This window comes from Lontra canadensis, unplaced genomic scaffold (genome assembly GCF_010015895.1).
Source record: "Lontra canadensis isolate GAN:19392208 unplaced genomic scaffold, GSC_riverotter_1.0 scaffold27, whole genome shotgun sequence".
Taxonomy (NCBI): Eukaryota; Metazoa; Chordata; class Mammalia; order Carnivora; family Mustelidae; genus Lontra; species Lontra canadensis.
Window position 1 is genome coordinate 1,151,448 of NW_022631021.1, and position 22,824 is coordinate 1,174,271.

General features: G+C 38.3%; 1 protein-coding gene across 6 annotated transcripts in view; it reads right to left on the minus strand.

The window, feature by feature from the left end:
• Window positions 1–22,824, minus strand: part of FKBP5 (FKBP prolyl isomerase 5) — a 115,687-nt gene that overhangs the window by 21,248 nt on the left and 71,615 nt on the right. For all 6 annotated transcript variants that reach the window (XM_032864316.1, XM_032864312.1, XM_032864313.1 and 3 more), the window contains 3 exons: window positions 16,409–16,551; window positions 15,350–15,464; window positions 890–1,046 (listed from right to left, as the gene is read on the minus strand). In XM_032864316.1, the coding sequence (XP_032720207.1) occupies window positions 890–1,046; window positions 15,350–15,464; window positions 16,409–16,551 (415 nt within the window). The remainder of the gene's footprint in view (window positions 1–889; window positions 1,047–15,349; window positions 15,465–16,408; window positions 16,552–22,824) is intronic.

Here is a 22,824-nt window from a genome sequence, read left to right on the forward strand (position 1 = left end):
TTTGTGTGTTTTTTTTTTTTTTTTAGAGTCCACATATAAGTGAAATCATATGGTATTTTTCTCAGTCTGGCTTCTCTCACTTAAGCATAATGCCTTCTAGGTCCATCCATGTTGTCACAAATATAAAATACTGATGAAAGAAATTGAAGAGGACACAAACGGAAAGATATACCATGCTTATGGATTGGAAGTATTAATATTATTAAAATATCCATACTGGCCAAAGCAATCTACAGATTCAATGCAATCTCTATCAAGATATCAATAGTATTTTGGGGCGCCTGGGTGGCTCAGTGGGTTAAGCCTCCGCTTTCGGCTCGGGTCATGGTCCCAGGGTCTTGGGATAGAGCCCTGCATCAGGCTCTCTGCTCAGCAGGGAGCCTGCTTCCTCTTCCTCTTCCTCCTCTCTCTCTGCCTACTTGTGATCTCTGTCAAATAAATAAAATCTTAAAAAAAAAAAAAGATATCAATAGTATTTTTTACAGAACTAGAATAATCCAAAATTTATAAGGAACCACACAAGACCCTGCATAGTCAAAGCAAGCTTGAGAAAGAAGAACAAAGGTGAAGGTATCACACTCCCAGACTTTAAGATAGACTACAAAACTGCAGTAATCCTGGCACAAAATAGATCAATGGAACAAGATAGAGAGCCCAGAAATAATCCACATTTATTTGGTCAATTGATCTGTGCCAGAAGGGGCAAGACTATGTAACGGAGAAAAGATGGTCTCTTCAGTAAATGGTGCAGGGAAAACTGAAGATCTATATGCAAAAGAATGAAAGTAGACCTCCTTCTTATACCACACACACACACACACACACACACACACTAAAATCCCTGTCCTTTAGATAACTTCACTGTGTACTGAGCTGGTATGCTGCTTACCGTGGTCCAAGATATAAAATACATTGTTCTTCCCGTTGCATTTTCTCCAGGGCTTTGTCAATTCCAATTGGAATGTCATGGTCTTCTCCTTCCCCAACAATGAATACCACATCTCTGCAATCAAACGTCCTTCCATCATAGCGGCCTTCCAGGTGAACTGAGGGTGAGGAGACAGGTCAGTCAATAAAGCTGCTCCATAGGTCTGGCTAATTTAGAGAAGTGATAAATGATTATTTTCCCTTTCTCATTTCATCTAGAGACACATGGGGTATGTCCTGTTGACACTTTACCTACCCAGTCTGAAAATTTAAGAGTAATCCTATTTCTAAGTTTAAACTTGTAATTACCAACAACTCTATCAATAAGATAACTCGGGGCAGGGGGGTGGGGGAGGGCACCTGGGTGGCTCAGTTGGTTATGTGGCCAACTCTTGATTTCAGTTCAGATCATGCTCTCAGGGTCCTGGGATAAAGCACTGTGTCAGGCTCCCTGCTCAGCAGTGGGGAGTCTGCTTGAGGAGTCCCCTCTCGCCCTCTCCCTCTGCACCCCACCATCTCTATAAAATAAACAAATCTTGAAGATAACTTAGGGGATAATAAAAGCAGAAACATAGGTTTAATTTAAACCTACTACATGACAGAAATTTCCTCACCTATAACAAAGGATCAAGAAATGCTAGAATATTTAATAGATAATTATCAAGGTGCAATGAACTTAGTATCAAGTATATAATGACCTAAACATTTATAACTATTTTTTGACTTCAGATGCTTGGGAGAAAAAAAAAACCAAAAACAACTAAATGACTATTTCCCCAAAGATAAACAAAAGTTAACTGAATAAAGCAGCTCTTTTTTCTTTCTTAAGAGTCTTAATCTCATTCACAAATATATTTGAGTAAAAACAGAAAACCGAAAGCCAGCATCATCAATAACTGTATCATCATAGCTATATGCCTTAGTGGAGTGATAACTGTAAAGTGGGAAGGAATCATCAGTCTACTATAACTCCACAAATCAAATTATTTAACCATCTCTTCTGAAACGTTAAGAGGTCACTTTCTTGGGGCCTAATTTCCTGTTCCACTTAGACTCACTCACCTCATTCCCAGGGTGATTTCCTATCAGATAAAAAGCTTTTGTTTCAAGACAAAACAGGAAAAATGCATATAGATATATATTTTTTTCTTGATCCCTTACTTTTTTTTCTAGGATAAGCAACTCTCTGAATCTTTCCAACTACTTTTCATATGAAAGACATTCATTCTCTTCCACTTGGGTCTTTGACTCAGTAAGAAAAGATGAATGGTGGGGCGCCTGGGTGGCTCAGTGGTTAAAGCCTCTGCCTTCAGCTCAGGTCATGATCCCAGGGTCCTGGGATCGAGTCCTGAATTCGGGCTCTCTGCTCAGCAGGGAGCCTGCCTCCTCCTCCTCTCTCTCTCTGCCTGCCCCTCTGCCTACTTGTGATCTGTCTGTCAAATAAATTAAAAAAAAAGAAAAAAGAAAAGAAAAGATGAATGGCTCATGCAATAGCACAGCAGTCACCAAGCAATGTAATAATTGGTCTTTCCTAAGAAAATTCTTTATTCTAACCTCTGTAATGGCCTAGATTCAAATGTAACAATTTCCTAAAATTCTTCTTTTCTAACACCAGTTTCTCTAACTTTAACTTGCTTTAGAGAGACTAAAAATTACTCATTCTGTTATACTTGTTTCATGAGACAATTATTAATTTCCAAACACAAATTCAATTCCAACTTACTCTACTTTTGAATTACATGATCTCAAATATCCTCTGAAGCTCTACAATTCTATGAAACTATGACCCAGTGATACAGTTCTCTGATACAGGCCAGAAACCAGCTTCAAAGCCAATTCCTGCAGTTAATTATTTGATCAGGTTACCTTTAAGCCCAAGCTTGAAAAATTCGAGAAACCCCAAAAAGCAAATGGTAGTGGTATAGTCGTCAAGTGCCACAATGTCACATGGACATTTATGCTTTAAAGCTCTCTATCCTGGGGTGCCTGGGTGGCTCAGTGGGTTAAGCATCTGCCTTCCGCTCAGGTCATGATCCCAGGATCCTGGGATTGAGCCCCACATCGGGCTCTCTGCTCAGCGGGGAGCCTGCTTCTCTCTCTCCCTCTGCCTGCTGCTCTGCCTTTCTCTCTCACTTTCTGTCAAATAAGTAAAATCTTAAAAATAAATAAATAAAGTTCTCTATCCTTTTCTGATTTACTAAGATAAGACCATCCCGATGTGCTTCCAACAAAGACGTAGGATGGAGTCCAAGAAACTTGGGCCAAATTAGAGAGAGGTGTGACTCTCCAAACAAGGGCAAGAAATACACTGGCTCTCAGGGTGGAGTTGATATACAGGAATTTTGCTCCATGTCCCCACAGTCATAAAAGTAGATGATCCTCTCTATTACAATCACTTTTGGAATGTTCTAGATCATATAAAACTCAATCAATTGATAGCACATTGAAAATTCTTTTGAATTGGAAAATAGTCTCAAAATAAATTCAGCTTTATTATTTTCAGATACATCTAGAGAGGTTCTGCAGGGTGTCTAAGGCTTAAGATATTTTTACTTAAATAAATAAAAACTCGATGTTGCTAAAGGAATTGAAAGTCCTGAGAAGTTTATGCTCTTACATATTTTAAAATCTGCCCAAGAAATTTGATGTAGACTAATGCAATGATACTTTTCATGAAAAAAAAAAAATTGCTGAGCAAAGTGACTTTCAGCTCATGAATTGAGGAATATTCTCAAGTCTTGAGACTTATTATCCTAGTATATCACAACTCAGCTGACAGATTTTCTGTCTGAGGTTTATTGTTAGAAATGTCTTCCTCCCTAAAGGAGAGTACATTTAGTAGGGGAGGAAACTATCAGTACATTCATTGTGGTTTTTGGTTGATCACGTTTGAATGTGTTTTCAAAACAGGAAATCCAGAGACTCTGCAAAGGATTCCTGCCTGTGTGTCAGTTTCCTAGGCTAGTTTTCAGCTTGATGCGTGTACTTGATGTTAAAATTATATAAATAATTTTAGAAGTTCTCTTTACGTGGGACAACCCATATTAGGGGGACAAAAAGACTGGCTACTAATAAATGTGTTGGGAAAGATAAGTGAAGCAAGCAAGCAAAAGAAGATTTCAAAATTATAAGGAAGGTAAGGAAACTATAATGAAAGCAAGACAATAAAAGACAATAAATGACAGAACCAATTTTTATGGCTACCTTATAGGAAAGTAAAATTCCACAGTAATTCTCATATTTAGTACCTTTTATATGGACTAATCTTTTTTTTTTTTTTTTTTTTGGGTAAATCTAACTCTTAAGTCGGACCTGAACACTACCTACAGTGCCATCAAATCTTCAACTGATACATGCACGTGCACACACACGCACACACACATACCAGTTCATATGTACAAAGAAAACCACAGCCTTTTCAAATCTGGAATGTCCGTGTGAGAGAAGGTGTCACAGGCTCAAGGAGTATATAACCCATTGATTCTCTACATCTACAAGTAGCAAAGGCTATCTCTCTGTTAACTGATTTCTAAACTCAGAACACTGGTGTGACTAGTTCTGCAAGACTGCTAACAAGAACTCACGCACCACCCTGGAGCCACAGAAATGCCACCGACCGCCACAGCAGGGGTCCCCTTCATGGTGACAGATCAAATATGCCTGGCTCCTCCAGGTCCAATGCTTGGGTTTTGTTTTTGTTTTTTTTTTTTTTAATTGTCTCAACAACTGATACAAAAGAAAACCATGGCAGCTCTGGCTAGGAAGACCTGTGGTTGCTTTTGACCTTGCATCTCTTAGTACAAATACTCACTTAATAAATATTTAATAATAACCATCATGACTCACTGGGAGCTCGGCCTCTAGGGCTCAGGAGGTCTGTTGCTAATTCCAACCAGCATGATTTACGGGAAGTAAATGATCTATGACGTGTCCAAAGAGAATAAAAGTACATACAGGATGCTTCTACTTAGGGCTTTTTCGGTAGAGGAAAAAAAAAAGACACAAAAAGGAATAACATTTTCTCTTGACTTAAAGTCCATGGAACTTGGAGGGGGGAGGTCCTCCAAACCCCACGAAGTCAAACCAAATGAAATTACTCGAGCTTTGCTGAGCAATCCGAGTGTAACCACATCAAGTAAGCCGGGTCTGCTGCAAAACATCACTTAAACTGGAGCTCTGACTTATTGTTCTCTTACTGCCCTAGAGCAATTTTGTTTTGAAGAGCACAGAACACCCTGTTCTGAATGTGGCTGGCACATGAACTCGATGTGCTGACAGCAATTTGTACTCCGATTAAAATAGGGGGGAAAAGGAAAGAGTGTACTGCAGTAACAAAAACCGGAATGCGAGAACCCAAAAACTGTAGACTTTGTATTTTAGGAAGCAAAACTGAGAAGGAGGCTCCATAACCTAAAAAAAAAATGTGCCGTAAATGCTCCAGTCTAAAGACGTTAGCTCTGGTGAGTGTGTTTTTCCCTTTTCTAATTATAGTAGCTGGTGTCTGATAGCTTTGCACTCGTTCCCAAAACAATTACTGGGTCATGGGGATCTGAATGGGAATGTTGTAATGGCATTACTACTAGACAAGACTAGTCATCTGGCCAGAGAAAACCAGGTTGTGACAGGTTACTCCCACATGGCAAGGGTTTTTTCTGCTGCCTAGTTCATGCCAAATAAGTTTCTCTCTGCCTGCCTAATAGAGCAGAACATCCAAGAGATAGTGGATTCTTAATGACCCCCTGAAAAGGCAAATAAGGAAACAGAGATGGAGTTCTAAATCAGGAGAGGCATATTAATCACTGATTAGAAGAGAAACTGTAAGCATGGTGGTCAGATTTCCCCCAAACTGCCTTCTTGCTCCTCTGCACCACTTTCTACTGTGCAAGATGACCAAATACCATCGCGCGATGGCTGACAGAACTGAGGAGCAGTGGCTAACTGCGGGCAGGCGCACACCCTAGCTACCTGACTAGAAGAATTCATGCAAATGGATGAGAGATGATAGATCTTAGTCTAAATAGGGACCATACGCACAGCAACAAATCCTACACAAACACAAATCTGCACCACTCCTGTCTTTACACAGGGAGAGCACTTTAGTCAGATCTGGATTCCAATCCCATTCTGCCACTTAACAGTTGTGGCTTTGGGCAAGGTCATCTAAATTATCTGAAGCTCAGTTTCTCCATCCACAAAATAGAGAAAACAATACTAGCTAACTAGTAATTGCAGAGAGTATTAAATCAGGGCCCGAATGAAAGCTGTTAGCCCAACACCTGGCATTTGTTCATTCTTTTTTTTTTTTTTTGCATTCGTTCATTCTTATGTCAGGGTACCTACTATGTGAAGACATTGTGATACACAGAGGTGAACTCAATGGAAGTTGGCTATGATTATTTTTCTGCAATCAGAGGTAAATTATACCGGATTAAACATGTTTTTGAACTTTTGCTCGAGAAGCCACTTAATGGCGCCACAGAGAGGGCTGTCGCAGTATGAATAAAACTCAAAGTTGGTAGACAAAGACAATGTCTTCCCCTTCTTTTGTACCTTACAGTGCCTAACACACAGTTCAAGGCCAGAGAGTAAATATTTATTTAACAATTAATTTGAAAACAGGGCCTTAAGGAAAATGGTAGTGATTTTCACTTACTTCTGGGAATTTTCCTTTTTGAATACTAGTCAGTACTCCTATTTTTAATAAATTCCAAGAGCTATTTAAACTTTTTATTGATATGGAGCTTCTGTCTTTTAATACTATTTTAAAATAAACGATCCATTGGCTGGATTTTTAAAATTAACAAAAAAGACTATTTTCTACTATGATTTTACTCTACCTGAAGACTTGAAGCTGCCTTTTTTACAAGGAGCTACATAAATTCAAGATATTTGAAAGAATAAACAGTGTCCATTTTAGAGCAAGTGCCACACTGCATTATTTTGTAAAAACATATAATAAAGTGGTTTCAAGAATTTGCTCTCTCACTGGACCAAATTTACCAGGACATTCACAAATACTTCAAAAGCATATGAAAAACAAAACCAAAAAAACCTCAGAGCTCTATCAGATCTCAACATGGGCATACATGAAATCATTCCTCTATTTTCAATTTTTGGTACCACTTGGTTTTTGATACTTATCTATTTATTGAGAGAAAGAGAGAGGGAACATGTGGGAGAGGGGGGATGGTGATTGAGAGGCAGAGGAAGAGGTGGAGAGCGAATCTCAAGCAGGCTCCATGCCCAGTGTGAGCCTGATGCAGGGCTTGATCATACCATCCTGAGATCATGACCTGAGCCAAAATTAAGAGTTGGACATTTAACCGACAGAGCCACCGGGGCAATTTTGCCTCCCCCTCCATTTCCCATCTGCATGGCATTTTGTTGAAATGACCCAGAACCTAGTTCCAGGTTGTTAAACTACTATTACTTGTATTATAGTTTTGCCATTTCAGGATCTGTCAAGTTAAATGCATCCAACTTTACTGACATGTTATGGAAATTACTTTTTTGCTCACTAATGTTGCTTATGCCTTGAAGTCTTCACTTCTTGGCTTTATTTTTTTGTGATATTTTAGTATATCCTACAGTTGTTTTTTTATTTTTGTTTTTTCAAAAAGGGCAGGAATCTGCATATTCCAAAAAGTTAACTTTGTTCTTCCACTTAAAGGAATTGACTGAGTATACAACTCTAGGTTCAAAATACTCATAGTCGCTGGGGCGCCTGGGTGGCTCAGTGGGTTGGGCTGCTGCCTTCGGCTCAGGTCATGATCTCAGGGTCCTGGGATCGAGTCCCACATCGGGTTCTCTGCTCAGCAGGGAGCCTGCTTCCCTCTCTCTCTCTCTCTGCCTGCCTCTCTGCTACTTGTGATCTCTGTCTGTCAAATAAATAAATAAATAATCTTTAAAAAAAAAATACTCATAGTCGCAATGCTCAAAGCATTGCCATGTAGTGTTCAGTATCATGAGTAAGTCTGATGTCATTGTGATTCTCACTGCTTTCCATAGAGCTTGTTCCTCTGTGGAAAAGCTCAAAATTTTCTTCTAAGCTGTGGATTAAGAAATTTTATCAGAATGTATCTAGGGGAAAAAGCATTGTTTACCTCTGTAGGCCCCTCTCAACTGGCACATTAGGCTCTTAAGCCTCTTCTATCTTTAGGAAATTTTCTTCTATCACATGTTTGATTAGATTCAATTGGTCTATCTTTGATTTTTTCATCCCTATCTTCTTTCTTCCACCTTCCATATCTTGAATTTTCTGAAGACAGTAATAAATATTATATTTTTAAAAGATTTTTAAATTTATTTGAGAGAGAGAGTGCATGTGCTCGCATGGGGGTGGGGAGGAGGAGCAGGGGGAGAGGGATGAACAGATCTCTGTGCTGAATGCTGAGCCCAATATGGTGCTTGATTCCAGGACCCTGAGATCATGACCTAAGCTGAAATCAACAGTTCGATGCTTAACTGACTGAGCCACCCAGGCGCCCCAGTAATAATAAATATTTTAAAAGTTCTCTTCTATTTCTTCTTAGTCTATCTTGGTGCTTCTTTTTCTCATGGGTACTTGCTGACATTTCTTTGTTATCTGGTCATATTATAAAGGATGGATTCAGAAAGATCAAATGATTGTTGATATCTGGCACTGGTTTTCAGTTTTTCTAAGCAGTTGGATACATTTCCATGGTAATCTTTCCCCCAAAGAGGTGGGCTGATTATGGAAATCTAGGGGTGGAGTTTCCAGACATATTTACGAAGTATTTACTATGAGCTGAGCACGATGCGCCCATGAAGGCTTGGGAAACCTTTCCCCAGCTGTGATATACGAAAAGGTCTTATTTCAGGAATAAAACACTTGAGCCTCTTGACTATTGCACAGAGCTATTTCACATTCCTTCCCCTTCAAATCTGCTTTGTAAGTGCAAGCCATTCAATATGCCCTCATTCTCTAGTCCAACTCCTAATACAGGGAGACTTTTGAGGCAGAGATCCCTATTTTATTTTAGAAATCTGGCCTTACTGACTTTAGCCCAGGAGGAAAGACACAGCCAGACCCTAGAGTAATTCTCAATCCTTGGTTGCAAATTAGAATCACCCAGGGAGTTTAAAAATGTGTGCCTGGAGTTCCAGCCTATGAGATTTAAGATTCTTATTTAGCTGGTCTGGGCATCAGGATTTTAAAAGCTCCCCAGGTAATTCTAAATTCAGCCAAAGTTGAATACTGCTACTAAAGTTTACTACCCCAGCTGTTCCATATTGTTTTATAAGAAACCTGATGATTGCCCCATAGCCTGCTTTCGTTCCCTTGCACCAGCTGACTATGAGCTTGGAGTTCTGCCCAAGTCTGTTGAGAAGAATGGTATGTACCTCTGCAGAGATCTTCTCTACACCTGTTTTGAGTTGGGTTTCCTAAGTCTAGTTTCCATCCGTCCAATTTTATCTACTTTATTCCAGAAATTCTTCATAATTCCTGATCCACTTCTTGTATTCTATTTTCCAGCACAACTATGGATTTCTTACTCTTTCTTAAAAATCATTCTCCAAACCCCTTGCCCATCTCTTAGGAATTCAGTGGAATCTGGGTAGGGAAAGGATGTGAGAAGGAAGGGTATTCCAGCAAACTGAATCCTGCAGGTGGTTCTGCTGAAATGTTCATATTTGAAAACACTGATGACTGTCTGCATTTTTTGCATTCAAATGAGGTTGAAGGCACGGTGAGGCGAGAGAGCCACAGACAGCCAGCATTTTGATGTTTGACTCGAAGCACTGAAATTAACAACAACAACAACAACAACAACAACAACAAAAAAAAAAGTGACCCGACAGGGTACTTGGGGAAGGAGGAGTGGTAGCTATTTAGAGCCTTGTGTCAGATTTCTAAGAAAGCAAAGCTTAAAGGTAACCATGTAGCTACTGTTGGCAACTAAAGTATGATGACTAAAGTATCAGTCTTCATCCCACTGTCAAATAGACTACCTTAGAACACTGGCTTTTTTTTTTTAATGGAAAAAGAACAAGATTGAAGAAAAATGACAAGATGGTCATCTTAATTGACATAAGAAAAACAAACTGGAACAGAATCTAAAAATTGATCTGCAATTATTAGGATCCTGACAGAGAGGGTAAAATTTTTTTGAGGGGTATCTAGGTGGTTCAATTAAGCATCTGCCTTCAGCTCAGGTCATGATCCCAGGGTCCTGGGATCCAGTCCCGTGTCGGACTCCCTGCTCCGTGGTGCTTCACACCCTTTCCTTCTGCCCCTCCTCCTGCTTGAGTTCTCTCTCTCTCTCAAATAAATAAAATCTTAAAAATTTTTTTTGAGGAAGAATAAATCCTGTTAACGAACATAAGTTCTCTCCCCTTCCACATACAAAATAATTAAAAGGAAGCAAAAGTTCGTAATTCAGTAAAAGCCTTTTGATTCAGTCAATAACTTTATTCTTCAAAACCCAAACAAACAACAATCCTGGAGAAATAGGATTTAGGTACAATTAGTATTAAGAAGCTATAAAATTAATTTGAAGACTGTTGTTAACAACAAAGGCAAATTAGTAAGGGGTTCTAGGTCAACTCTGGTAGAGTCAAAAGAATTTGGCGATGAATTGGATGTAGGATATGAGATAAAGAGGAGTCAAGGATTTCCTTCCTTAAATCTACTTTCAGGAAGCAAAACAAATTATATAAGCAGAATATAAGGTAGAAGAAGAAATTAAATGACCTGAATTAGGCAACTTTCTTCATTTAACTGTCACAACAACCCGTGTGGGTATAAAGATTATCATTCCTGTTTTACAGATGACCAATCTGGATGCCCAAGGTAGTCAAGTAACTTGTCTAAAGTCCTAAGAATATCAAGTAGTGATTCCAAGATTCAGAATTCAAGTCCATCACTTCCAAAACTTGTGTGTCCCTCCCCAACTATTCACTGTCCCTTTTCACAGAAGTGACAGGCACTCTTAACTCTTGTGTGTCTATAATGATATATGATGGATCATCACTGTCTCCTGTTCCCTTCACTGCAGAACTGGCTTTAGTTCTGGGATGTCTTCCTGGCCTTGAATCTAAATGTATAGGTGATGCTATCAGAAATGGCAAACTGGTAAAGACGGAGAAGACTTTTCCAAAACAAGTTGATCGTGGTTTCGGACAGAGTCAAACTTCTGTCTTCCTCCCACACATGGTGAACTTGTTTCAAAGAGGGAAAGCAGGACACCTTACCCTTGATAAGTGAAAATACATTTTTATATAACTGATTTGTTCCAGAAAACCAAAAAGGGCTTTTGGGAGAAAAAGTAAAAATAAACCACTTACTCTAAAATTTCCCAGGAAAGTACAATCCTAACAAGATGAGAGACAAAAATCAGTCATAACCCTGTCTTAAGATATTTGGAAATAGAAAAAGTAAAATGAGATAAAGAATTAATCAAATATTTCTAAAATCCATTTATAGTAATGTTAAGGGAAGGGTATATAAGAGGGAAAAAACCCAGATATTAGCTCATTTTTGCAGAAGAAGTACAAGAAGTATAAACCAGGAACTGTGACTAGTGGCCAAAGGAGGTAGGTAGGAAGGAAGGTGGAAATAATGGGAAAATGAGAACAAGTTAGTAGAGATGAGGGGGGAAAACATTTCTGTGTATATCTTATTGTATAGTTTAGAATCATGGTAATGTTTCATCTACTCCAAACACAAATAAATAGTTAACATCAACCAGTGTGTGCTGGACACAAACATAACAAATGAACATAACTGCATTATAAAGAAATAGCATGACCACACTGAAGGGAGTGAGGAAAAGGAACTAACCTAAGTTGGAAAGCAGTGTTTTCAAATGTATGATCTAAGGCTCATGACTAAAGGAACTATGCACAAGTATTTCCTATATTTAGAAAGTTTGTTTTTCACAGGGTGTGGGTTAGCAATTTAAAAACTACTTTCTGTATAAACTACAATTAAACAAATAAATATATTGTGGATAATGAGAGTGAGGTTTCTCACTGCTGGAGAAAGCAGTTTTAAATATGAATGAACCAGTGGAGTTGGACTGGAACTGTGTTAGTGTGTACTCAGAGTTTGTAATATAAATACAGACTGAGAAAGAATACCTGTAGTTGGTTAGAGATGCATATTGAGGTGCATACATTTCCTAGCTCTGTCTGCTTAAGAGGTTCTAGAAGCAATAACATTCCATAGTGTGAGTATACTTAGCACCTGGATCTTGGTTTCTAAATACCTTTCTCTAATAAATCAGAGCTCCTCCGCGAATCAGCTAATTCCAGCCCTGGGGCAAGGAAGTTACAAAATGAGCCTAGAGCATCTTGTACCTAAAGTAAGGAAGTACTAGGGCACCTGGGTGGCTCAGCTGGTTAAGCGTCCAACTGTTAGTTTCAGCTAGGGTCATGGTCTTGGGGTCATGAGACTGAGCCCTGGGTAGGGCTCTGCATTTAGCATGGAGTCTGCTTGGGATTCTCTCCCTCTGTCCCTCTCCCCCTGCTTGCTCTCTTTAAAACAATTAAGTAAAATTGCTTTTAAAAAAGATTTTATTTATTTACTTGAGAGAGTGAGTGAGTGAGAGAGAAAACAAGCAGGGGAGAGGCAGAGGGAGATGGAGAAGCAGACTCCCAGTTGAGCAGAAAGCCTGACCTGGGGCTCAATCCCAGGACCCGGAGATTGTGACCTGAGCTGAAGGCAGAGACTTCTGAACCATCCAGGCACCTTATAAATAAAATCTTCAAAAACAAACAAAAAAAAAAGTAAGGAAGCACTTAAAAATCAAAGAAGGTACATTGAAAAGAACCTTCTAATGGCCAAACCTGGGACAATTTGAGCAACAAATATGAATAGCAATGAATAATAACCTACAGAATAAAATAAATTCCCATGAGTCCACACTATTGAAAATAACTGAATAAACAGGGGAGGAGAGGCAGCTCTTCCTTATAGCAGAATTCCAATTAAACTGTAGAAGAACAATGGAAGTAGAAAAATTTCCATTAGGCAAGTACTACAGTAATAACTGTTGCATACAAAAATCATTCATGGATGTTAAAATCAGCACGTGAAGGTATGATATAAAAGACCTCTGCATGGTCTCCTAGTAGTTCTCTGCCAGTGAGATACTTAGTAAGGCAAAAATAGGAACTTTACAAAGGAGAAACATGGCAGACCCCACTTTAACCAAGGGACCCAAGTTAGTATCATCACATGTACCTCTTGATAATGAAGAACTGAGAAGGGCACATCACTTACGTGGTATTTTTCAAAACAATGTGTAACTTCAATCTAATCAGACAAACCCAAACTGAAGTATATTCTAAGATCAGCCAGTTGTCTTCAAAAGTGTTAAAGTCATGAAAATCACAGAAAGACTTATCAACTGTCACACACTGGAGAGGCTACTATTAGAGGGACTAAATACAATAATAATGGTGGATCCTGAATCTGACCATGGACCAGAAAAAGGACATCGGTGTGGGAACTGATGAAATTCACATAAGATCTGCAGAACAGTTAACAGTATTCCATCAAGGTTAATTTCCTGACTTTGATAGATGTACCGTGGCGAGGGAAGATGTGAACATTAGGGGAAGCTGGGTGAAGCATATAGGAGAAATTCTCTGTACTAGTTTCACAGTTTGTCTGTAAGTTGAAAATTATTTTAAAATGGAAAGCTAAAAATAAAGAGTCCCACTGAAAATACTACTAAAAGCAAGATCTGATTGAATTTAGCCTGCCCCAAAGTTAACTCTGCAGTGGTGGCTTTGTGGCCTTGTCAATAATCAGGAAAAGTTTTTCCTTTTATTTTGGTTGCCAAAAACCTCCAGTTTAAAAATATTCATTATAAATTGTTGAATTTGGGGAGTTACTATATCATATGGGGAAAAATCTCTATTGTTGTATATGTTTGAAAATTTTCATAATAAAAAATTAAAATATATGTTATAGATAACCTTTTGTGTACTTGCTAAAGGTAATTTTCTATCATCCCTGTAACTTTCCTAGAATTCTGTCATGGAATGTTCAGGGCTAGTAGGACCTTACAAATCAAGATGTCTACCCCTGTGTCATTAGAAAGGAAGGAAGCTAACACTCAGAGAGGCAAGGGCTAGTTAGAGTCAGCTGAAGCCAGAATCCTATCTCTGACTCCTGGTCTAACTATTTCTCCAACATGTGAGCTCCTCTTCATTTATTTCAAAAGTTACCATGATAATAGTTACCTAAACATTTCAACTGCAATAGTACAGTATTACTATAACTGGTTCCAATTAAATGAGTAACTCAATCTGAACTAATTTGCAAGACTCTCAGAAATGAAACATGGGTCTCAAATAGTATAAACAATGGTGAAGATAAGAAGATCTACCATTCTAGTTTACTGTTCCAAATGAACTCTTTATTTTAAATAAAATATTTAAATAAAATATTTTAAATAAAATAAAAATTTTATATAAAATATACTTTTATCATAGTTCATTTGCCATCCTTTTTTAGTGCTTTGAGTGTTTTCTCAGTGGAAGTATTTTTCTTCTTCTCACAACTTTGTGAAAGTACTTCAGCCCAGCGAATGGCATCTTTCAAACATCTGTCCAAGTAGAGAGCATCTACCTTACACCTACAGTGGAAAGTGCTGTAGGTGATGCTGGAAACAAAAAGATGAAGAAAGATTCTGGTGCTCAAGCTGGATACTGGGCAAAGGGGCAAGCACGGATTATAGTATAGGGTACATGATGACAAATGGGGTATATGACGGTATGTTGAACGTACTCTAGGAGGGAGGAAGAGTGATCAGTATGCCAGTCCTCAGTAGTATCCTTACTCCCAACTTAGCAAATAACAAATGGAATAGCTTTAAGTCATCCAATAAATGGCAAAGGAGAACTTGAACCAAGGTCTCCCAGAATAGAATGAACAATTTTATCCAATTTTGATATAAGATGAACTTTTTCATCCTGAGAGAAGCCAGTGAAATGGGTTTGAGAGTTCTGAAGTGCACTACAATTTAACTGCTCTGTTTAGTAACTCTGTAACCTTGGGCAATTTATGTAACTTCCCTCGACTTACTTTTCTTACCTGGGGATAATAAATCTTATCTCATAATGTTATTGGAAGAATTAAATGAATAAATATGTAAGGCAGCTAACTTAGTTGCTGGCACATGAAGGAGTCCATAGATTTGGACTTGATGGATGGGATTACCTTTTATTCACTTTCTGGGTCTACAGAAGCTGGCACAGGACCTGGCATGGACATGCTGGAATGAATATTTACCAAATAAAGTCACTATTTAATAAATGTTCAACTTGAAACTATTCTTGGGCTATATTTATTACTATAAACCCATTTTTAGAAAGAAATCTCCATTTTATCCCCATAAATGGAGCCCAGCTTTTAAGGACTAAGTATTGTTGTCACAGCAACACTTACTTTCTACTGTTGCTCCTTCATTTGGGTTTGAATATCCTTCTCCCTTCCGTTTGATTCTTCGGATAATGCCTCCATCTTCAAATAAATCCTCTCCTTTGAAATCAAGAAGCTCAATCTAGAAAGGAAAAAAAGGATCTGGCTGAGAAAAGACCAAACAGAGCCAACAGAACATACTTAAAGACAAGGGCAACCAATTCTCCTTTCATTTTACAAAATAAAACTCTTTTATATTTATCTATGCATCTCAGTTATTGGAAAAGTAGGAAAAAAGGAACACTGAATTTTCAATACCTGGAAAGAGCCTTCACGTAATGACAATGTCTAGGACTACATCCTGTGCGGCTGCAGTGCAAAGACAGACAGGAAATACTAGGAAAGCTGCCTTGTGGGCAAAAAGCCAGAACTACAAGGTGCTGGCCCAGAACTGTTTTATCTGACTTTAAAGGCCACCACCTTTCCACCCCAGATTCATGGAATTCCCTTTTTCAATGTAAAAATAAATCTTATGAATCAGGCCTATGATCAACTAAAGGTGTTTTTTACCTAGTTATGATGTTTCAGGCATTTCCTCCCTTAATTTTTTAAATCAGATTTGGACAAATATATAAAAGTCAACACAGGGTGAATAAGATTATTACAACCTACCACTTCTAACGAAGGAGTGAGATCTGTGACAAAGAGTAAACCTGTATAATATGAGAATACCTTACAATTTGGTTTGGGTACACTTCAACACTTTACCTCCCCTTTTCCAACCTATCTTCTGGGCAATTTCAAGCAGGTTCTACTCACGCCACTGACCAGAACCTTTATTTCTTAAGCCTGGTGTCTTTTGTTTATTTGGATACGACCTTTCTGTGCCAGAAACACGTTTCTAAGAAAGCACTGGCACACACCCCTTGGGTTTGTGGGAAACAATTCAAGAAGCCAAGCTCCAAAATAAGTAAGTTGGATCTGATTCTCAGTGGCAAGCCTAGCTACTTGTCCACTGCCTGTTGCTTCAGAGCCAGCACTATAGTAGAACAGATGCTAACAAGGCAACACCGCACACGTACTTACCTCAAAAAAGAGAGTTGCATTCGAGGGAATTTTGGGGAGACTGCCAGCCGATCCATAGGCATACTCTGGTTTGCAGAGTAAATGGCAGATCTCTCCTTTCTTCATGGTAGCCACCCCAATGTCCCATGCCTTGATAACTTGGCCTAAGAGAAAGAAAAATGTGGTTGAAAGCTATATGCCCTATTTAAAAATATTTAACCATCAAAAACACAAGTTGAAACGAATTTCCTATTCTCTTTACATTACACACTCAGTAAATAGGGGCTACAAAAGAACCTGGTAACATTTACCCACTAAGAAATAAATTGGGATTTTTGAGGGAGACCAGAGTAGATTCCCTGCTGAGAAGAATGAAAGTAGGATCAATTTCTAAATTGCTCAAAGACTGTATCTTTGAAAAGGGTCAATAACATAATCTTTGAAATGTAGCTGGGTTGTAGTTGTTGCTTAATTTATAATTTCAACTATAATAAGGGCATTTTTCTAGGTATAGATAGAACAAAAATAGTATGGAACAAAATGGAATTTGTCCTAAGGAAGCTTATAATTTAGTTGGATAAACAAAAACAACAAACAATTGGAGAAGTATAAATTGCATAAAAGGGCCCATGAAAGATGTCTTCTCAAAATTTAGAAAAATAATTTTTTTTTTTTTTTTTAAAAAACAAAATGATTATGTGTTCTTTTGTCAAATCACAAGAACTACTGAACTCAGAATTTCTTCTCCCCTTCCAGGAAACAGAAGTTGATTTTACTCCTCAACTGTGGAACTATATTAACTTATAAATTGGGGTTTTTTGTTTGTTTTATTTGAGAGAGAGAGAGAGAGAGAGCGCGCGCACGCGAGCGCACAAGTAGGGAGAGTGGAAGGCAGAGGGAGAGGGAAAAGCAGGCTCCATCCCAGGTCCCTGAGATCATGACCTGAGCCGAAGGCAGACGTTTAACTGACTGAGCCACCTACGTGCCCCTGGCTTATATAATTGTAATTATATCTTACAATAAGCAGTCTCAAATCCTTTTGGAAACAATAAAAAACGTAGGTGAGCTAAAGGAATAAAATACGAAAATAAGGTATAACGTCAATCAAAAACTTAAGGATAGCAAATTCAGGTAAACAATGAATCGCAGTGGAAGTAAATTTTGAAGAAAGCTATTATCCTGAACTGAGAGTGGATGACAGGATATTAGAATAAGGGGAACTCTATACTTACGTAGGTAAGTAGAGATGGATTAAACATTCATGACTTATGACTACAGCTTAAGTATTACAATCTTTCAAAAGATCAGACACTTAGTTAAAAATTTCTAAGTTATATATAAGTATTATATTAAAGCACACACAAGAGAGAAAGATATAAAGTGAAAGGGTATCCATTCTTTCCTCGTAAGAAGCCATTATTGTTCCTTTTATATCCTTCCGGTGTGTGCTGTCACTTCTCAAAAGATTTAAGACACAAATGACAGTATACTACACATTCAATTTGGCTTTTCATTTAATATACATCTTGGGGCACCTGTGTGGCTCAGTCAGTTGGGCAACCTACTCTTGGTTTTGGCTCAGGTCATGATCTCAGAGTTGTGAGATGGATCTTTTTTATTTATTAAATCTTTTTTATTTATTATTTGCCAGAGGGAGACACGGTGAGATAGGGAACACAAGCAGGGAGAGTGGGAGAGGGAGAAGCAGACCTCCTGCTGAGCAGGGAGCCCAATATGGGGCTCGATCCCAGGGTTCTGGGATCATGACCCAAGATGGAGACAGACACTTAATGACTGAGCCACCCAGGCGCCCTGATAAATAAATAAAATCTTTAAAAAAAAAAAAAAAAAAAGAACAACCAGGGGTGCCTGGGTGGCTCAGTGGGTTAAGCCTCTGCTTTCGGCTCATGTCATAATCTCAGGGTCCTGGGATTGAGCCCCACATCCGGTTCTCTGCTCAGCAGGGAGCCTGCAGCCTGCATCCTCCCCTCTCTCTGCCTACTTGTGATCTTTCTCTCTGTCAAATAAATAAATAAAATCTTTTAAAAAAAACAACAACCAATAGTATTTCCCCTTGTGATAAGTACCAAGTATTGTATCGAAATACTGAATCACTAAATTGTATACCTGAAACTAATATTACACTGTATGTTAACTAATTGGAATTTAAATAAAAACTTTTAAAAAAGAAATGTACTTCCCCTGATTAAAAAAAGGTATGCTACTTATCATAGAATACCTGGAAAGTATAGAGGAGCATAGAAAATAAAATTTAAAACCTCTGAAATCCCAGTATTTGAGGTAAACTCCCAATTTCCTGGTTCATTATCTTCCAAATTATAAATGTATACTTTGTTTGCATTTAAATTTTTTACATATTCATTCTCAAAATTCTGGTCATAGTTTATTTGGTTTTGTGATTTACTCTTTACATTTCATACTGTATGAGCATTTTTCTTATTAAAAGATAGTATCTGAAAAATGACTTTTAATAACTATATAGTATTTCACCTTTTGATTATAATTTCATCACTTCCATTAATAAACAGGTTCTTTTTTTCTTATTTTAAATTTTATTTATTTTTTAAGGTTTTTATTTATTTATTTGACAGAGATCACAAGTAGGCAGAGAGGCAGGCAGAGAGAAAGGTGGGGGAGGCAGGCTCCCTGCTGAGAAGAGAGCCCAATGTGGGGCTCAATCCCAGGACCCTGGAATCATGACCTGAGCCAAAGGCAGGGGCTTCACCCACTGAGCCACCCAGGCGCCTCTATTATTTTAAATTTTAATGAACAATTTTGCACCTAAATCTTCATGTAGCTTTATTTTATTTATTTTTTTGCATAGTAAAGGCCTGTTACCTGAAAATCAGAACTATAGTTGGTAGGTTAATTTAAAATGTTGCTTTGAGAGAGGAATCAAAAAAAGAACATATACATGTCTCAAACATTTATTTTAAATTAAAACATACCAAAGTATGTTAATTCACTGATCTTTGTAACAAAGTCAACTCCTTGTCTGTAGGTATGGCTTTGGTGATAAAAAGTTTCACATCATCTTTACTGTATATGTCATAATTATGATATATCATTTCAATTTATAATGTGGGTTTCTTTAAAGTGGACTGAGAACCAGAAGATACTTGTAAAGCAATCAGTAAAATTCAGGTAAAATGTGGTCTAAATGGCCTACTTGTTTTTGCCTTTTATCCACCCCTAATTCAATAGCAATTTAAAAAATGCTTTTAGCGGGGCTCCTGGGTGGCTCAGTGGGTTAAAGCCTCTGCCTTCAGCTCAGGTCATGATCCCAGGGTCCTGGGATCGAGCCCCACATCGGGCTCTCTGCTCAGCAGGGAGCCTGCTTCCACCTCTCTCTCTCTCTGCCTACTTATGATCTCTGCCTGTCAAATAAATAAAAAATAAAAATCTAAAAAAAAAAAATGCTTTTAGCAATTCATCTTAGTAAGTCTTTCCAAAAATGTTCAAGTTTTCATTGAAATAATCCCTTTCTTTCTACACGAATTGTTTTATGTAAAACACAAAGTATTTTATATATGATCTAATTAAATTCTACAATTACAAAAAGCACAATAGAGATAAACAGATTTCAACTGATTCTTACTAAGAAGAAGAAAAAGTGCTTGACACTGACAGCTAGGCCTTAATGATGTCTGAAGCAGGCCGGGGGGAAGCTAGGCCATGCTATTTTCCTGTTGGACATAAACAATCTCACAAAACATCAACATCAGACAAGGTCACTCCGAGACCATGAAAAAGTGAGACAAAACAAAAACACTTCAAAATTTTGTCTGGACAAAAAATAAGGTCATTTTGCAACCTACCAAATACCAAACATCCCCCTCTCCTGGCTGACAGGGGTGACTGCTGCTTCTCCAGCAGGTGTAGCTTTTAGTCTCTGTCTATTCAGCCTTCCCCCTAGATAAGACTTATTAAGACACCTAAAGACTCAGCCCACATCCTAACAATATCCCATCCAGAGCAAAGGCCCTCTTCCTTAAACCCTTCCCCAAATCACCTAATACAATCTCAAATTCCATAATAAATCCTTTTGAACACTCCTACTAAAATACCCCACAATTTCCCATATGCAATTTCCCTCCCTACAGTGAGTAATAAACCCAACTTGTTCTATAACCTCTGTGTCCCCAGTGGTCTGTGACTGGAGGGCACTGACAAGGCCCACTTGAACTGGCTGAAGCAGAGTGTAGAACCCTACCACAGAGTAAGAACATAGCAGTACCATTCAACATATTTGCAAACAGAATGGAGAGCATAGTCTGGAGTTTGTTAAGCAAGCTTCTACCATACTTTCTCAGGTTGAATTCTTAGAAGCAGAATTAAACATTTTTAAGATTTTTAATCTGTAGGCTCTTTTGAGCTTTAGGATAGTAATAATAGGTATAAACACCAGGAATATGGAATTTGTTCTAACACTTGACCTGGACTTCCATTAGCTCAAACACAATTTATCAATTTCAGGAGTCCTATTTCTAACACTATCTGAAGTAAAAATACATATTTAAACAAATGTATAATGTAGCTATCCCTAAGTTCAAATGCTTTCCATATATACCTAACTGTAGGCAACTGGAAAAGTTTAAAAAGTATATAAATAGCCCAGTATAAAAGCAATGCATTTTTCTTCCTTCTGCAAAGTGCAATCAAAGAATACATTTTAAAATACAAAATTTGGGAGCACCTGGATGGCTCAAGTAAGTTAAATGTCCGACTCTTGGTTTCGGCTCATGTCATGATCTCAGGGTTGTGAGACTGAGCCCCTTGTCAGGCTTCATCAGGCTCTATACTAGGTGTGCAGCCAGCTTTGGATTCTTGCTCTCTCTCTCTCTCTCTGTCCCTCCCCCACACTCCCCTCTCTAAAAACAAACAAACAAAAAAAACTCATAAAATTGGGGCACCTGGGTGACTCAGCCGGTTAAGTGTCTGCCTTCGGCTTAGGTCATGGTACCGGGGTCCTGGGATCAAGCCCCACATCAGGTTCCCTGCTCAGTGGGGAGCCTGCTTCTTCCTCTCCCTGCCACAATCCCTGCTTGTGCACTCTCTGTCAAATAAATAAAATCTTAAAAAAAAAAAAAAAAAGCCCATAAAATTTTATAGGTTCAGTGTACTGCTCTGGTGGGGTACGCTATTAAGGAGGGGAGGGGAGGCTGTGCATGTGTGAGCATGGAGCATGTATCAGAACTCTGTAACTTCTGCTCAATTTTACTATGAACCTAAGAGTGCTCTAAGACTAAAGTCTATTAAAAATTATATTAACACATTTTAATGGAAGCAACCCAAGTGTCTATCAAGAGATGAATGGATAAAGATGTAGATAAAGATAGATATATACACATACACATAGTGGAATATTACTCAGTCATAAAAAAGAACAAAATCTTCCCATTTGCAACAATATGGATGGATCTAGACGGTATAAAGCTAAGGGAAATAAGTGTCAGTAGGGAACTGGGGTGGCTCAATCTAAGTGTCCATCTCTTGATTTTGGCTCAGGTCCTACTCTCAGGGTCGTGGGATCAAACGCCATGTTGGGTTCTGTACTGGGTGTGGAGCCGGCTTAAGATTCTCTGTCTCCCTGTCCCATCCCCTTTTCTCCCTCTCTGTAAAAAAAGAAAGAAGTTACCAGGCGCCTGGGTGGCTCAGTGGGTTAAAGTCTCTGCCTTTGGCTCAGGTCATGATCTCGGGGTCCTGGGATCAGGCCCCACATTGGGCTCTCTGCTCAGCAGGGAGCCTGCTTCCTCCTCTCTCTTTCTCTGCCTGCCTCTCTGCCTACTTGTGATCTCTACCTGTCAAATAAATAAAATCTTTAAAAAAAATTTTTTTAAATTGTGGTAAAATACATGCAAAATTTTCATCACATGCACATACAAATTTACTGTCACAACCCTTTTTAAGTGTTCAGGTCAGTACTGTTAAGTATATTCATTGTCGTACAACCAGCCTCTACAACTTTGTCACCTTGCAATGTTAAAACTCTACCCATTAAACAACTCCCCATTTCCCTTTAGTATTAGCTAAATAAGTCTTTCAACATGGACTTTCTCCCTCTTACTCTAATATACTAATGACTGACAAAATTAACAGTTGGTTTTACTAGTGATCATGGGTCATCACACAGCAGAGAAGACTATATTAATGTTATAGGCAGACTGCTGATATTACTTCATTATAATTTAATCTCAATACTAAGAGAGAAGTATAGGTATGTGAAGAATCCAAAATGATTGGTTTCTTTGTTTCTCTTCTTAGATCTGGGGGAAGAATATAACAGGAGTTTTCACTTCATAATTCCCAGCCATGTTTGTCACATACCAAGAACATCAAAAACAACTTCACTGAAGCAGCTCTCCATAAGAAATCACTAGATCTAGATAAGGGTAGGTGGGGATGGGCAAAGCCTA